At 40.0% G+C, this 18,223-nt stretch overlaps 1 protein-coding gene across 1 annotated transcript in view; it reads left to right on the forward strand.

Moving 5' to 3' along the window:
* The window catches only part of MEGF10 (multiple EGF like domains 10), a gene marked incomplete at its 5' end in the record, with an annotated part of 63,415 nt that overhangs the window by 13,120 nt on the left and 32,072 nt on the right, over positions 1–18,223 (forward strand). The window contains 4 exons of the mRNA XM_084224555.1: positions 7,766–8,012; positions 8,555–8,675; positions 10,520–10,656; positions 13,007–13,219. Of these exons, the coding sequence (XP_084080681.1) occupies positions 7,766–8,012; positions 8,555–8,675; positions 10,520–10,656; positions 13,007–13,219 (718 nt within the window). The remainder of the gene's footprint in view (positions 1–7,765; positions 8,013–8,554; positions 8,676–10,519; positions 10,657–13,006; positions 13,220–18,223) is intronic.

Here is an 18,223-nt window from a genome sequence, read left to right on the forward strand (position 1 = left end):
GATTTTTCCTTAATACATTAAGCTGCAGGTCTAAAGCTTGCACCTCAGAGAAACCTTTATCTTTAAATGGGTATTATTAAGGTAACTTTTAAACTACAGTAGCTCTGCTACGATCAGATTTCCTTCACAGCCGTGGGTGTTTTGTAAAGTTCGCAAATTCCGTGAAAATCTCACTGTTTTCTTCATGGGACTTGGCAGATGCAGGCCATGGCAGAAACTGGATCCCTTGGCACTGCTGTGTGTGAGACACTCACGTGAGCCACGGGCAGTGCCAGTTTCCCAGTGCAGCCCTGGATTTCCTTTAACCCTGCAGAGGTGGATGTGTGACTTTCCCAGTGAGACAACCCCTGTGGAACCTGCCTGGAGCCACCTTGCACACTTTGATGGCACAGAGTCCTCCTAAACTGAGCTTTTTCTGGGCCAGGGCATTGCTTTCCCTTTTTCTTTTTCTTTTTCTTTTTCTTTTTCTTTTTCTTTTTTTTTTCTTTTCTTTTTTTTTTTTTGACTAATGCAGCTTCCAAGATACGCTGAGGGAGTTAGCTCATCCCTGAGTTTTCCAGGCCATCCAGCAGGCTGCAGAAATAAATTCTGGTTTTAACCACATCCTTGCATTAGGAAGGCTTGGTTCCCAGAACTGGGGAGATGGTAAACACACAGGCAAAACTGCAGAGTGTGCTGGCAGACGGCTATTTTACTTTTATGGAAAATGTAGAGAAATAGCTTGTTCAAGTAATGCAGAATTGCCCCCAGCCCAGCTCCCAAACAAAAGTACCAGCAGGTCATAAACAATCTTAAATGTAACCTGTTCGTATTTAATGTGTCTTCCCTATGTTCACTGCCCGTAATTCTTCTGTAATTTTTGCTGCTGTAACTTCCCTGACTGACTTCTCCTCACTTTTTCCAGTTGAACACTTCATTTTCCCCTTTAAGGAGGCTGAATATCTTTGAGTTGAGAAACTAACCCACCAGCAAGTCAGATGAGGTGCAAATAGGAAAAACAGATATTAATGGAAGTTGCCATCACCTTCATTTTTAACAGTCACTGCAGTGTCACTGTGGTAGGTGGCATCAAAATTTCCAGGTCCACATAGCACCTCTGCTTGTCTTAAGGTTCACTTCAACTATGCATTTGAAATAATAAAATTCTTGTGTTTAGTATGTCTTTGGTGCAATGAATCATTTTGGTTTGGAAGTTCTAGGGAAACTAATAAATTTTATGGCCATGTGTCAGAATTTTGCTTAATTATAGTATTACTCTTCAAGCAAAAGTAGAAACAAAAAAATTGCTTTCTACAAAAGAGAGTTTTTAAATTTACTTATATTGAGATTTACTTAAAGGAAGGCATTCCAGTAAATGGTGAGAGTTTTATTGCTTTATAAATTTTTTCTGGACCAGAAAAACTTCATTTCTGCTTTTCACCGTTTTGGAAACCCAGTAATTTGTACTGTTTGCCGAAGCTGATTTTTTGACTAAGGTCTGTGTTGGGTTTTTTTTTCCCCCTACTAACAGTGCCTAAGTATTTTTAGTGCTGATTTCATTTCAATCTGCCTTATATATTGGCGGACTTATATATTTTCAGTGGCTCGGTTAGTAGGTTTTCAGGGATGTGAGGGATACCATTTGAAGCAAATTAAAAAAAAGAAAAATGAAGATGACCTTCAAATCATTGCAAAAAAAAAAAAAAGGCGGGGGGGGAAGAGCTAACTTATGGTTCTACAAGGATATCTATGCAAAATCAGGTCATGGGAAGGATGTACTACAAGCAGGTTCTTAAAATTGTTCCTATAATAACAATTATTTTTAACAGGTTTTATCTCAGCAACATGGTAAAATGAACACCAACAACCATCTGTGTGTGTTTTCCTTATCAATTATCCATCCTTGTGTTCTGCTGTCCAAAGCACTTTAAAGAGTCTTGGAAATTTATGGCATGTGAAAGGCATATAGTTCCAGTCTTTCATAAGATCTGAAAAACACATTTTCATTGTTCTTCCACTTCACGGATCAAAAGGCTTTTATAAAGTAAACAAGAAAAAACCCTGAATTAAGTTTAAGCTTAGCGTTTTGAATAAAAATCCTTTCTTATACACAAAACAAAAAGTAACAATGAAAAATATGCCACAGGCTAAAAGGCCTACAGTATAACAAATGCAATCAGAGAGAAACAAAGGACTGAAAGAAAATTCCAGATCCAATTGAAATGGCATTCTAAGGAAAAAAAAAATTCCTTGCATTTTTGTGTCTGGGATGTAGGTAAAGTAGGTCTTTTAGTAAAAGACATTGGTATTTATAATTATTATGAGTGATTCTCTGAAGGAAAAAAGAGGTTTTTTTATTAATATGCATGTGCCATTTTCATAATATTTTGTGATGACTGATGACTAGAACAGAGAAAAAAAAAAACTACTGTAGAATAATCCATGGTTTTATGGAATAACATGTTGAAGGTTTTCTACAGGATGTTTTTATTCTAGTTTTCAGAGTAGTTGGCTTTGTTTCCTGGCTTTTTTGACTCATCTCTGAAGTTTCTGTTTGCCATGTTCCACATTTGCTGTCCAGGCTGACAGACAGGCTGATGTCACCAGGGGCTTAATGCATCTTGTCAAATTTAAAACACACTTTAAGTATTTATAGCTTTCAAAATCAGCAGGAATTTACTTGTACTTGGATTAAATTTCAGTTGGGAGAATTATTATCTGTTTCCTACCCTGCAGAATTATCCTAAGGGAAACAAGTGCAATCCATTTAGATCTGCAGATGGAAATAGCAGAGAGTAGTTTCAAGAACACTCTCTAAACTTTCCTGTAGATGTGATGTGAGTATAGATTAGTGATAACATCCATATTTTTGTCTTTTTTTTTTGCTTAGAAAATCGACAGATTTCCCTTCTCTTGACTCTTGGAAGTCACACCTTGGGGCATGTCCAGGGATTAGCAATCTTGTTTGTAGTAACAGCACTGTCAGTGGAGTACTCCTTTGGATAAATCAAAGTTTTCTCACTATTGTCCTTCTTTTACTCACACTGTCTATGGTTGGCCATTTGTGAGGGAAGGGAAGGATGTTGAAGCTATGGACAGCTTCACTTTGTTTTACATGCTGAAGCAAGGGAAATCACCTTTCACTTACTAAAGGCTGTAATTGCTTGAAACTTTCTTAAGAAACAGTGTTGGGAGTTTTGAAGGCAGAGAGATAGCAATATGTATATGTGCCAGTGTTAGGTTATTTTAAATTTATACTTCACAATATTGCATTGCAAGGGAGGATTTACTCCCTGCTGTCTGTGGTAGGGAGTTTTGTTTTCAGTTTTTTAAAAGACCATAAAAATACATAAGCCTAATGAAGTGATAAGAATCTCCTCTGTTTTCAAACAGTGGTATGTATTTCCAGGAACACACTGCAGTGTGTCTTGCAGAAAGATGGGTAAGATAGACTAAAATCTCATTTAGTTGTCTTGGTACTGCATATGAGACACCTGCAAGAAACTGACAAGCAAGGACTGTAAATCTTAGTTTTGCTGTAGTTCTTCTCCCTCCCCGATGGCACAAAAAGAAGTGATCTTTAAAAATAGCATTGCAATAAACATTGTCTGGCTTGAGTATGAAGTTATAAGGGAAATTGTGGCAATAGTGGGGAATAGTTAAAAGGTATTTGCAAGTTAGAGTTTCTAAGGTGGTCTTTCTTCTGAACTGCTCTTTGGCTTGGTCTGATAGCCTTATTTGTTTATCAGCCTTTAGAGAAGTGCAGAGTTTTAGGTGATCAAGGTGCATTTGCCAGGAATGAACTGGGAATTGTTGCAATTTTTTTGTTGCCCTTTAATGAAATCAATGTTTCAAAGAAAGCAGGAAAAAACTTACAAGCATGTGACCATATTTAGTTAAAAGTGTTTTTTGTTTATGGAGAACAATAAAATAGTTGCCAAATTCTACCCATGTGTTCCAGATTGTTAGAAAAAATCATTAAAAAAGATAAGTTAAAAGTTCAGAGCTTCCACCGCCCCAGTTTGAAAATTACAAAATCTGTTTGCACAAAACCACATTTAGCCCAGCACAATAATAGAGTGGATTACAGTTATTTTACAAGGAAATCACATGCTATATAGGAGAACTTTACATCTTCAAAGATGCTACAGAAGGCCCCAAATTGGTAGCAGTTTCCATCACAGTTTTCAATTTCTTCTCAAAGGTGGTTCTTTTACCATTGACTCCTTAAGCTTCTTCCTGTTTCTCAAGTCATTTGGCCCTCAGTGCCAGCAAGAATTTTTATTATGGTAGACCTGCATGGTCTTAGAGATCCTTACCATAGGGCTCATGTTAAATAGAATTTATGCAATGCTGTTATTCCAGTTCCTGCTTCTGCTCAACAAACCAGAGAGCAAAGTTCTCCTTCCTGTGTCTGTGGCATTGTGTGATGTGCACAGTGCATACTGTGGTGACAAAAAAGATATTCCCAGATGAATAATAAAAGGAAAAGATTATAAGAAGGCGTGACATTAATACCACAGTGTTAAAAGTGGTGTTTATGTGTATTTTGTTTTTTCCCCTAGAGCATTAGGTGAAGGCAGAAAGGACCCTGTGAATCTGATACAAAAGCTGACAGGGAGACTAATTCTTTTGTTTAAAACATAAGAAAACCTGAGGGTGGATATAATGTGTGAAAGGCAAAGAGGGCCTTTTGTAAAGAAGGTGTTCTGTGTAAGACAGAGCAACAATAAGCCAATTCTCTAGGATCAACACAGAAAATTAATACTGGTTTCCTGGCTGGGTTTGGCACCTCTGAGTGGTTCAGACTTTGATTGGGGCTGAGATGCACCATCCTTGTGCTGAAACCATTGAACATTCTCTTTCTGTGCATTGCTCCCTCTTCCCCTTGTGCTGAGAGAGATGGTATCACAGCTCTGGATCTGTGCAGAAAATCAGTGTGTGAGGATTTTGCAGATGCCTGCTTGTGTTGTGTGCCCTGTGCATGTGTGCCTGTGACCTGGGTGCAGCCAGCACAGCAGCTCATTAAACTCCTGCTGACACCCTGTAATGTGGCAGTAGTCACTGACTGACTCCAAGAATATCCCATTCCACCAAATTAGCAGATATGTGTGACTTCCAGCCTAGTTTTCTCAGTGTTTGAATCCTAGAACTAGTCTGATGTAATAAGCGTGTAAAAGTAATCCAAACTCGCCACAGGAAATATTTCTACCCTTTGCCTTCTTTTCTGGTAGTAAACTGAGCATCATTTTCTGACAAATCACTCTTATTTCCTAGGGAGAATTTTACTGATGATCAGTCAGGGGAAATAGAGGTAAAATACATGATTTATCCATCTTGTTCAGTATTATTATTTATTCCCCTTAACCCTGCACATTTCTCCACAGTTCCGCCCATAAGTCACAGGTGGATGGAAGGCTGGTGACAGACCTTGTGTGAAGGGTTGTGGCAAAACTACACCATGCTGGGGCCAGCACTGGAATGTAATGAAAGATTGTAAAGTCAGTATTTGTTATTCACCTGATCATTGCTGAGAGAACGGTCCTGAGGCTGAGTGTCATCCAGCCATAGAATGTACTTCTATTTTAATGATTTCCTGCAAACATAATGAGAAGGTCATGCCCGGAAACTAATTAATGGTTATGCACTGGGCAGTGCATCCTGCCCAAGTGAGGCTGGGTGATGGATGAAGGGGCAGATGCTTGGTAGGAGCAGTTTCTGGGCCCTGTGGCTCTCAGACTCATCGCACTGGGTCTTCCAGAGGCTGCAGGAATATTGCTGGCTGCACCAAACAACTCATTCCCAGCAGCTGGTGAAAGAACACAACCTCTCACTTACCAACCAAGAATAAATCTCTTGCCAGTCCCATCTTTGTAGCAAGAGCATCTTCTGGCTCCCTCCATCCTTGCCTGTACTGGAACAGTTGTGGTGTGGCAGTCAGTCTGAATTCTCCTGTTTATCAGATGTGTCTGGACAGGGCTTTTTGGGTTTTGGTTGGATTTAAAAATAGTAATAGTAGTAGTAGTAGTAGTAGTAGTAGTAATAATAGTAATAATAATAATAATAATAATAATAATAATAATAATAATAATAATAATAATAATAATAATAATAATAATAATGGTTGTTGTTTATTTTGGTTTATTAATGAATATTTCCATGGGGAATCGCAACATTTGAAATTTTGTCTGAAATGAGAACTTTCATCTGAATGTAGACCAAAGTGTTTAAAAATATATATCTAAAATTATGGGGTTTCTTCTCTGTCGTGATAGAACACGTGACTGTCTCAGGCATCTTGACAGCCATACATGTATTTTTTATACCCAAAATAGCTAGTTTCCTGCCTGGTTGAGGAGGAGGATTAAATGTTCTACTCTGTGCAGACATGTTGAAAATGTATGAAGTTATCATGGCAAAAGGCAATTTGAGAGATGCAGTATGCTGTAGGCAGCAGAGCGTTACAGAACTGTTGTAGGCCTGTTGTTTGTCTACAACAAAGCCAACACATCTTTAAAGACAGAGGCCAATAATTAGATGGGCAGTTGTTCTTACAGCCCAGCAGCATTGCTGGGTGTTTATAATACATAACACTACTTTCTGTTGCTCTCTGTTTTATTGTGTGTAAGTCCTCACAGTATCTCCATTTATGGATGCATGTTCTAGTGACCTATACTGTGGAAAATAAAAAAATAAAAACAACCTTAAGGAGCAGATTCTTGAAAAGACCCTAATTCCTTTTTATTAGTGTAGCCTGGGTGAACAGCTCTTACAGCTGAATAATTCCTACCCTGAGGAGCATTCTTGAATTACTTTGCATTAGTCTAGGAAAGTGTGGCTGTTCTCTGCCTGGCTTTTTTGCCCCAGGAGAAGACTGGGTGAACAATGGTTGTCAGTCTCCAAGAGGAGAGCCTGGGCTTACAGTCATTGCAATTGAAGCTTTCCCATTGTGCTGCTGTTATCAACAGAACATAAAAATAAAATCAGATCATTTGACCATATGATTAACACATTCCTGTTGAACTCCAGGTGACCCTAATCTTCTGGCTCTTTACAGAACCTCCTGTGTGTCTTAGGATAAAATTTCTTCCTTAACATTGAGTTCTTCTTTTGATACTGAAATACCCTCTGAATGGTTTGCTTATAGTGCTTTAATGGGATGCATTGGGGCAGACAAGAAAAGATGGATTTGAATGATCGTAAAGACGCATTGGATAATCAAATTTGTAACATCCAGATGAAGTTTAACCATGTAGTTGTTAATTTCCTATTGCTTGGTGAAGTGCTTCTTGTATTTTCTTTTGCCCTGTCGATGTATTTGAAGATTGCAAAGGAAACATTTGCAGTTAAATGAACAAATAGGAATTCTTTGATGTGCCCAAAATCGTGTCTACACTGAGCAAGCTTTGCAACTTCCTTGTGGGATTAAGAGAGTTGTGGGTGGATTTAGACTGCATTTCTTAAATTAGCAAGACTTCCCTCTGTAAAGGGATGCTCATGGCTTGATGGTGGAGAGTTATAATGAAGAGTTTTGCGAATTAAGAGATTTGAATTAGTGTTTCGTTTTCAGCCTCGTGTTTATAATGTTTGCTTTTCTCAAGAAGAATCAATTACATAAATCACATAAACAAAGTCTGATCTGCCTGCCACAATCCTTAAGGACCAAGAAGGAATAACTATTTCCCTTCCATAACTTCTTTCTTGTTGCTGCACCGCCAACTCGCAGCACCTCCAGTGCTGTACCCACAAAAACTCCTCTAAAACTTTTCTCATTCTGCCCGTCCAGCGTGCGACAGCGACCACTGGGGACCCCACTGCAGCAGCCGCTGCCAGTGCAAGAACGGGGCCCTGTGCAACCCCATCACCGGGGCCTGCCACTGCTCTGCAGGCTTCAAGGGCTGGCGCTGCGAGGAGCGCTGCGACCCCGGCTCCTACGGCAACGACTGCCACCAGAAGTGCCAGTGCCAGAACAGAGCCACCTGTGACCACGTCACCGGAGAGTGCAGGTGTCCCCCCGGATACACCGGCGCCTTGTAAGCAGTGCCCGTGTTGGTTTTTGGGGCGGCGGGGTGTTGGAGAGTTCAGATTCCATTTAGATTCCAGGACCTCCGTTCTGAGCTAGCAGGTTTGAGTAAGGCCATGTGTGTGGAGGGTGCATTCAGATGGGCGGCCAAGAGAAAAAAAAGCCTTGACCCAGATGGGTGAAAACACACAAAAAGGAGCAGAGGAGCAGCAGAGGGTTCTTCGTGGCCATCACAGTCTGGCCACGGGTTTGGGAAATGGCATTGAAACATGGAGTTGTTTGGCCTTGGTCATTCCAGAGCTGTGTGAGCAGCAGGGAATGAGTGCCAAACTGCATGTAAAGACATGCCTTGGGAAGGAGTAATTCCTAGAATTCCAGGTCTGTTTCCTTGGATCCATTGTGTGGGTGCCACACAACACTTGGGGCGCATCTCTCTGCGTCACACTGCTCTGTGCTCCACAATTTGTCAGGAAGAGCTGATGATGATAGCACTGGAAAGAAAGCTGGGGCCTGTGGTAACGGGTGTCTGTGCTGTCCCCACCCTGTGCACAGCTGTGAGGACCTGTGTCCCCCCGGGAAGCACGGCCCACAGTGCGAGGAGAGGTGCCCGTGCCAGAACGGAGGCGTCTGTCACCACATCACCGGGGAGTGCTCCTGCCCGCCGGGATGGATGGTAAAAAATGCTCTCTGAAACCCCCACAACCCCCCCAAAACTTCCATATTTGTACATCTCGACAGGGGAAAAAAACCAGTGTAGCAAACGAGGATAGCAAATGTGGTCTACTTGTAGCCAGGAGTAATGAGAAACATATTTTAGCATAGGGGACTGAAATAAAATGCTTGTGAAACCATCTGTTACTGAAAATGCTCCAGTTCTGCACTGCCTTTTTAACTGTATCAGATTTTGGGAAGCAAAATACATGGGTTGTGCTGTGACAAGGCAATATCCTTTAGATCTTGCCTGGGAGTCATTGGTTTCTGCATGTAGGTTGATATTACAGGGAGATAACACCATTGTGTTTATTAATAGTGGGGTTTGTGCCTATTTTTGTATGTCTAGTATGCATGGAAAAAAGCCCAAAACCTCTGCCTGGTGTGTTCACTGTTGGGGAGGAGATGGGACATCAGATCTTTGACATTATCTTTAGTTTTCCTTCCCTTTCATCAGACGGTAGGGAATTAAGACCTTACCTTGTAGCTGCAAATTACCTTCCCTTGCTATCAGGCTGCCTGCTCTGAGTTGGAAAATAATGCAATTGGAAGGTGATCAAGGCCCAAATAAATTCTTTAAGTGCATTTGCTGATAATATTTGTCATGAGCATTTAATATGTTTTCCATTTAAATGTTTCTTTTGTGTGAAAATTCACATTTACTGATCATTTAATATTATATTATACTGAGAACAAGCTGTGGCAGAGGCCAGTTTTTCACCAGCTAGAGAGCATGCTATAAAATACAGTCTCTGGTTGTGAGATTCTATAGTACACCTGACTACCCAGCTTGGAATATGTCCATTTTTATTTTCTATTGCATTTCATGCTAGAAGAGCAAAATTACTGGTCGTGTATACAGGTGTTTGCATAAATTCTTGACTCCCTTTATCTGTCTAAACAGAGCTACTAAAAATGAGATATAGCACATGAAGCAGTGAGGAACTGCTTTATACTACTAGTATGTGTGTTAACTAATACATGACTATTTAGACTTTTGGCTAATTTTCCATTCCAAGTAATTTTTTTAAGTATAAGTTTTAATTTTAGAATTTTCAGTTTCGTGAAACACTATTTTGTCAGTGTAACCTTTTTTTTTGCCTTTTTTTTTTGTAAGGAAGGTTTAAGGTAGCCAGGTGCAAATTCTGCAGTGTCTTACATGAGATGAAGTACCTGGATGTCTTTTGTCTGATGAAATGCCTGTAAATACCTTTTTCTTGAAATGGCTTCTTAAAAGTCTTAGGTTCTGATGTTTCCCTCACCACCCAGGTGCAATTAATTCCAAAGATGTAAAAGGCAGTGCAGAAATTCAAAACCCATTGAAAGGAGCAATCATGCTACTTAAGCTTTTAGGATGTGCTGCTTTAAGTGAAATTTTAAACAGCTTTTTCATTCATCAAAAAAAAAAGCCCAACTTACCCTAAGATAGAATAATTGGGGCATTAGAGCAGCTGCTGATTCTTACACCTCTATTCACTGGAGGGCATTCCTGAGTATATTGATATATAGTACTCCTGGTAAATAAATTGGGAAGAGATTGACATCAGTTAGTCTTTTATGTGTAAGTGTTTTCACAGGTGCTTAGAGAGAGTGTTTTTCATGAGTGTTTTACTTCCAACATGCAAATCCTTGAAGATTATTCCTCCAGTGCTGGAACATGCCCAGTGTTTAAAGCTGGAGAAGGTTCTGGCATTTCCAGATCAGCACTGGGAGAGTAATACAGCATATACTTGATCTTCCCTCATTTCTTCCTTGTCCATTCAAGCTGCAGTCCCAACTCTTAAGATTTCTCTTCTGCACTCCCAGGGCACAGTCTGTGGTCAGCCTTGTCCTGAGGGTCGTTACGGGAAGAACTGCTCCCAGGAGTGCCAGTGCCACAACGGGGGCACCTGCGACTCGGCGACGGGCCACTGCCACTGCAGCCCAGGCTACACAGGGGAACGGTAAGGAAAACCCATTCCTGCCAGGCTGCGGGGCCTGGAGGGCTCTGCTACAGCAGGGCAGCTTCAGACACTGGTAGGAGGAGCGGTGGAAGCATCTGAGGTATGATTGGAAGTGGTGATTTTGGTGATGAAATGTTTGCCGTGTCACTCAGCTGATGCTGGATTGCAAGTTGAATGTCCATGTGAAAAGAACACGTCCTGTGAAGGAGCTGCTGGGTTTCACTGTTTCCCTGCTGTGCTCTGGCACTTCTTGTGAGTCTTCCTCTCTTGGAGTGTTGTGCAGAATGGTGCAGCCTAGGCTGTGTTGGAGGGGTGAGGAGGGAGGCTCATGGGTTTGTGCAGATGTCTGGCACTCACAGCAGCGAGGGAGGCTTGTTCAATCCCTCTTCAAAGACTGCAGGCTGGAGAGTTGTCTCCTAAAAATGCTCTGCTCAAATGAAATGAAACATTTCATTTTCTGATGGCTGTTAAGTCAGCTTTGGCAGATTGGAAAGATAGTAGAGTGAGACATCACTTTTGAAGGCAGTGGAAAGCGATGAAAGAACGTTTTCCTGCATGTATTTTAAGCAGCACACAACTCATTTTCAGGAGTCAGCAGCAGCCTGATCACTGGGGTCAGTCCAGGGGATCCCTGCCAGCAGCTGTGGGTTTTGTAACCATGTGCACTCCCCACACCAGCATTCACGGGACATGGGAAGTGCTCTGCCAGACGTAATGTGGAAAAAGACCTCAAGAAGAAGAGAAGTAATTAGCCCAGAGCCATTTGCATGCCAAAGTTATATTTGTGTCTGTGAAGAAACAGTGCAGAAGGTGGTACATGCATTTAGGCAGACATAGACAGGGGTTCCAGGGAAAATCAAAGGAGTAACCACACAAGTGTCTACACACTGCTCTGCACTGGTGTTTTTAAAAGTAATTAAATTTTTTGTATTGCAATAATTTAAATCTTTCCTCTGAAATGCCTTTAAGACTTTCATCTGAAATGCCTTACAATTTGCAGCATTGTGATCACTTTCACAGATCTGAGCCTCCTTCTTTTCTTGCAAAAGAGGCTGTATTTTCAAATCTTTCATTTTTCAAGATGGTTCCAAGGGCAGGAAGGATTCAGTGGCAAGGTTATTATTTAAATAAAGACCTGGTCCTTATTTCATGTCAGAGAACTGTGTGGGCATTATCTGAGTAGCCCCTACGCACCTCCTCCAAAGAGATGGGTTTTGCAAGTTAAATTTAAAAAAAAATAAAATCTGGGTTAAATTTTGTCTGCTTTGGCTGAGGTTCCTGGTTGCCATTTGAAGAAAATTCTTTCACAGGTTTATTTGTATAACTTCATCAGGACACATTGATACAAGGTAATTAGCTTTATTATTATGCTGTTAGCACTACTGTTATGCTACACCTCAGGAGAAAAGAAGATTTTATTGATAAAAAGAGGACAGAGTTACAAATACCTTGAAACTTCTGGGTATCAGGATCGGATTGAGAAAAATACTGCATGTCTACCCATTTTACTTCAGTCAAAGGGCTTTGCTAATTTCTGTTACATTTTACAGTTCCTTGTATCATGTGTCGTTGAAGTTTTCATGCAATGAACCACTAGTCATACCTGAAAGCAAACCAAAACAAAAAAGCCAAATCTAATTTAAACAGAAGAAGGAAAAAAAAAAAAAAGAGGAAGAAATAAAAAGAAATTAAACCATTAGTAATGTGTTATATTATCAAGTACTATTTTTCTACAACCTGTAACTTGACTGGCATTCAGAATTTAACAGTTCCTTTTTTAGAACACAGGAAAGACAAAGCTGAAAACATCAAACTCATAAGACATAGACAAATGAAACTGCTATCCAGGAAATCATCAGTTTATGAGTTGCAAATGTGAGAAGCAGGACACTGAAATTTTTTTTTATAGTAGTCCGGTTAAAGATACAGACTGATCTTTAGGTTAAAAAATGTGTTCCATCTCTGAAAAATGAAGGAGATAAATCTGTTGGCTTAAGTGTCTATCTTCTCAAAACTCTGTGAATGAGAGAGGAAGAGTTCGGTGAAGTCTCTTTCTTGAGATATATTTTCCTTAAGCAGCGACCAAAATCATTGCTACTTCCCCATGTGGGTTAATCTCAAGTCTTTACTGATTTTCATTTTCATCTGTCAGAAAAGTGAGATGAAAAGAAGGGGTTTGATCTCCTGAAAGGTTTCTCCAAGTTACACAGATTTTTGCTCTTATTTAAGTGGCATTTTTAGCCAGTAGAAGACATCCTCATAAGCCAAATTTCTTTTGACCCTCCAGAAGCTGTAATTTATGGGAAATATAACATTTTTTTGTTTGGTTGTTTGTTTTTTTACCTCACAGGTGCCAGGATGAATGCCCAGTGGGGAGCTACGGGCTGCTTTGTGCAGAGACCTGCAAGTGTGTGAATGGTGGGAAGTGCTACCACATCAGTGGTGCCTGCCTCTGTGAGCCAGGCTACACGGGGCAGCACTGTGAAACCAGGCTCTGCCCCGAGGGGATTTACGGCCTCAAGTGTGACAAAAAGTGTCCCTGCCACATGCCCAACACCTGGAGGTAGGCTTTGCACCCTCTACCCTGCTTTGTTTTTTCCTAAACAGAACACAGAAATCCAATATAACCTGAATAGGGGTATTTCCTGATTTTTCTAATACTTTCATGCAAACTGAAGCAGCTATACAGGCTTGTAAGTATTTGGTATTCTCTGACTACAATGCGAGAGAAAATACCATCCCAATAGATGCTTTGAATTTTTACTTGCAAGCATGTTTGATCGTCATATTCACTGCTGTGTTTGGTCTCTGACCTAATAAATGAATACTAAGACAAAGCATGACCTTTATCTATGTTTGTCACCTGAATAAATCATTATGTTGCTCACTGTGACTGAATAAAGTCAGTGCACATGGGCTGCCTCTTATATACTCTGCTTTACTGTAGATGAGAAATAACTGAATTGAAATCATTGGATGTTTCAAGTCTTCTGATTAGGGCATGAGAAGCTTGGACATTTCTCCCAGTCTCTTTGTATAAGAATTTCTGTGGGTGACTGATTTTAGTACAAAATTTCAAAAGCCTTACCTACTGTAAATCTGGGAAAAGTACACTTCTTGTCATTTAAGAGCTTTTTTGAGTGAGCAAGTAAAATCCAATCTGTGGAAATCAAATGAAAATAATTTTCCCATTAGCTTATCTTTTACACATCTCTCCTCATTCAGGAAATGATGAGCCTGGTTTTTTGAGTTTTTGTGGATTTTGACAGCATTTGAGCATATTGTTATGAAAATATAAGAACTAGTTATTTGCAGACAGAGTTTCAGCTGTGAGGGAGGGATGTCAGATGTCAGTAGAGGCGAGCCAGCATATTTATAGAACAATTGTGGAGAGCTTTCTCTTGTTACAAAACAGTTCTTCTGATTAGATACTGTGGTCATTGTGCATTCACTTACACTTAATTGCATTACTAATAACAGTACCTTGGAGAAGGGTCGTGAACACAATTTAAATTTTTGCTATTGAAAGTAGCTGTGAGGGTAATTTGCAGGAACTACTGAGTGTCACAAAGAATGCTGCTCTACATTAATTTAAGAGGCACTTTTTCTCATAGACAAAACAAAAGCCTTTAGTCAGAATTTAGCAATGATGCTAAATCCATGCATGGAAACAGCTACTCTGTTAATTCTTTGTGAAAAATTATTTTGTGTTTTGTTGCAGTTGTCCAGCACGCCTTTTGTTGACAAACTGTGTGACAACAAACTGAATAATTTTCCCCTTCCAGTCATATACTTTTAGAGTTGTGTACTTGTGCTTTTGCTCATCACATTTGTCTGAAATACCTTGAAAAAAATAGAGAAGAGTTTTGATGGAAATTCAGGCAGTTTATTATTTGGGCAGTGTGTTCAGGAATAAATGGCATTATAATGCAGGGCCCTCCAGCTCTCAGATTAGGCTAGCACACCAAACACTATTGTGTTATGAATTATAGTTAGCTACTTCCCTACAGAAAATCTGTCTGCAGACTCTTGCAGCAGCCTGGTTTGACAGGAATGCATTGCACTGTATACCATTTCTAATATTACAGGGATTACTTCTGATTCATGTCTCACACAGCTGTTCCTTCATTTATACCACTGGAAGAGACAGCTCGTGGTCAAATCAGATCACAAATGTTCACAAGTAAACAACAGCATTTGGCTGGTCTTTTTTTTTGGACATTATCCCCCCCAAATGACAAATCCAAAGGCACTTATCAGCCCTGAAGGTGCTGGAGCATATTTGCCTGAGCATCTTGAGATGAGAGAAAAACAAATATTTTCATTGCTTCAGAAGTATATTTTACATATGTGTTAAGTTGGTTCCCCTTGGGTTAGGATGTGCCCAAGACCATAAATATCAGGAATCAGGGTAATGATGTAGAAGACAAAACTCCCTGTGGGCACTTGAGGCTTGTGAGTATCTTTTGAAAATCTTTTTAGAAGCCAGTTGTGCCTGGTTGTCCTCGCTTCTTGATGTCAGTCAGCCATGAGGCAACTCTTTAATCATGTCAGGGAATGCCCTCAACCTTCTCTTGCCTGCCACAAGCACTGCACTAATTCATTTAGCAGAAAAGTAATCTCAGGACATGCAAAAAAAAAAAGGGGTGGACTTCCTTCTGCAAATAAACTTTGTGGGTCTGTAGGTCTGGGGTTCTGCTTTGGGGGCCTTGATACTATAACAGCTTTTTTCATCTGGATGTGATCACTGGTTTAGATATCCTCAATCAAAGAGGAGCTATTGGTAGGCTTAGAGCTCTAGGTTATTGGTATTAATCAATACAGAAATGAACAGAAAGGTTAATTAAAAAAAAGAGCTTAGCTGTAAAAAAATACTGCTCTAAAGAAAGTGTACGTAAGTTCCAGAATACAGCTATGTTTTCTTCACTTACTTTTCCACATACATAGTTGAAAAATGCACATTCTTTGGTTTTTAGTACTGTTGTATGATTGACAAAAATTGCATCAAGACAGCTCTGACAATGATTCTCTATTTGCACTTTGGGTAGGCTGAGCTGTAGGGATTTTGCTGCTGCTGTTGGTTGATGGCCGCTCCTGGAGATGAAAGGCAAGCCCTTTCTTGCTCTTGGTTGTACCAGCAGCCTTTATTAAATGCTCTGTAGAGCATAAAAGTAGCTATACTTGAGAGATTTTAATCTGTTTGAGGGGCCCAGAGGACACCAACAGGTAAAGACCTTCTTGTACCAACACCCTTGGTGCAGTTCAGCCTGCAATTAAGATTTATTCATGACATGAGCACTAGTGTAGGTTTTTTACTTGTCTCATGCCCTTTCTGAGATACCTATGTAGTTTTATTGGTGGAATTCATGTAGTTTGGCTCTGTTTTTAAAATAAAGATTAGGGCTTTTTAAATTTCCATTTTTCTAATGGGCTTGTATGTACAGGTGCAAGAGCTTTTAATGGAAATTTTGTGTTTATTCACATTTATGTTTATATTTATTCTTTAGGGTGCTACAGAATTTGATTGGATATTTTAAAAGCAAAAAAGTAAATGAAGCATATAAAGATAATTATTTTCACTTTAATCCTTCAAATTATAATATGAACCACCCACAGTAATTCATTTTTGTCTCTGTTCAGAGTAGGGTTACATTTCCAGCAAGGGTGAGCAGACAACCAGGAATAAAAGAGCATATACTGCCAGTATCTCCCAACATCTCTTTATATCCCTACCTTAATATTTAAACATTATTGCCAATTAAGATAACTGCGTGAGAACCCATCAAAACCCTCCAGAAGTGGTTTGGCTTCCTACATCTAATTACAAATCACGGAATACTAATTTCGGCGCCAATCAATACGTGGGCAAGGGCGCCTCAGTGACACTCACTGGGGGGCACAGAATATCAATGCCTCTGCCTCATATCCAGTGCTTCCTCATGCGTGTGGGCTCCCCCTCTCCTGGAAGGGGAAAAAAGAAAAAAAGCCCAACAACAAACCACACTTCCAACCGGGAATTTAGAGATTCCGTGATCGCTGGGATTTTTGTCATAAGGTGCCACTGAATTTATTTTATATGAATATATTCTGGTTGTTATCCTAACAACTATCTAGTTGTGGATTGATTTTCTTTTTTTTTTTTTTTTTTTCATTTTCCCTGCACTGTATTCTTCCACTGATGAGAGCTTGGGGTCCTACAGGATTTTAGGATAGGAGACAAACTGATTATCTTGCTGCATCATGTGTCTTAATAATTTTGCCCGTGTTTTATATGATAATATCTCCATTTCATCTTGTTTCATGGCTAGCATGCACATCACTAACAAATAACCAGGGCTGTTCAGTATGAGCACCATAAGTTTTGAACCATTTCTGCAGGAAAAGGCCTTTCCTCTCACTTTATATCAACGCTGTCAAAGGTATTTTAATATCCTGAAGACCCACAAATTTTTATGGTGCAACACTGTGTGCGTTAAATATGCAGAAAGCAGAATACATAGTGATGTTCCAGCTTTCACAATCCTTGCCTTCCCTGATTAGCAATGGTCGTTTGCAGCAATTTTAAACTCTTACTTGGACAAGAGCAGCCCTCAAGTCCAAAAGCAGTTGTAACTCGTTGTGTTCCCATGTTACACTGCAGCTCTTTCAGAGATTGTTGTTGTAATGTTATAAATGTGCAGCAGGTATTCTTTCAGACTTTGAAATGGTCACAAAAATACTCAGTTTCCAAAACATCCCCCACACAAAGTCAGCAAGTCTTGCAAAACCAGGCTCTTGTCATGGGTCATTTAATTTGTCTGGAGGAAAGCTTTCTTTTTTTTTTTTTTGGTCCTTCCAGCACTCTTAAAGGAGCTTCACTTCAATCAGTGGGAGGCAAATATCTCCAAACAGTCTTCCCATTGTAAATATACTGGATTTGGATACTAAGGCTTTCCTTTGGTGAGAATTAAGCAAATGCTTTGTCTGCCAGAGTGCTACAGAGCACCCCATTGTGTCCCCTCTCCCAGCCTATATATCCTTGCACAGCTGATGATGTCCATTTGTTACGAGGCAGCAGCTGCCTGCATGGCCCTTCAATGAAACTGCTGTTCCAGGTATAGAGGCAGCTGCTGTGCCACCAGGTATGGCCAGCAGAGAGGGGAGATACTCCCCAAAAGGTCACTGCTCTCATGCTATAGCTGGCATCTGCCCAGTGCTGATGTTTTTCTACCATTCTCAGTTGTCCTCTTCCAAACTAGTTTAATGAAGAGAATGTTCTTGCTTTGCTGATGGACTGCTGTGTTTTTATTTCCTGTTGGATGCCATGCTATTTTTCTTGATCATGTTTCTCAGAGAATGTGCTGCTGAGCTTCTGCAGGGTTACAGAAATGATCCTGATAGAGTGGGAATCTAACAACAAATGTTGGGGAATTTAATGGTTTCCTCTTAGTGTTTGTATCCAGGGTTATCTGTCTTATGGTAAAAACTGTATTTCACCAAGGTTTCTGTTCAAATATAGAAAAATTATACCCTTTATTTCTTTCCATGTCCTCCCAAAATGTCTGAATGTTGTATGTTGCATTTCCTA

The sequence above is a fragment of the Fringilla coelebs genome, assembly GCF_963513975.1.
Source record: "Fringilla coelebs genome assembly, chromosome: Z".
NCBI classification, from domain to species: Eukaryota; Metazoa; Chordata; class Aves; order Passeriformes; family Fringillidae; genus Fringilla; species Fringilla coelebs.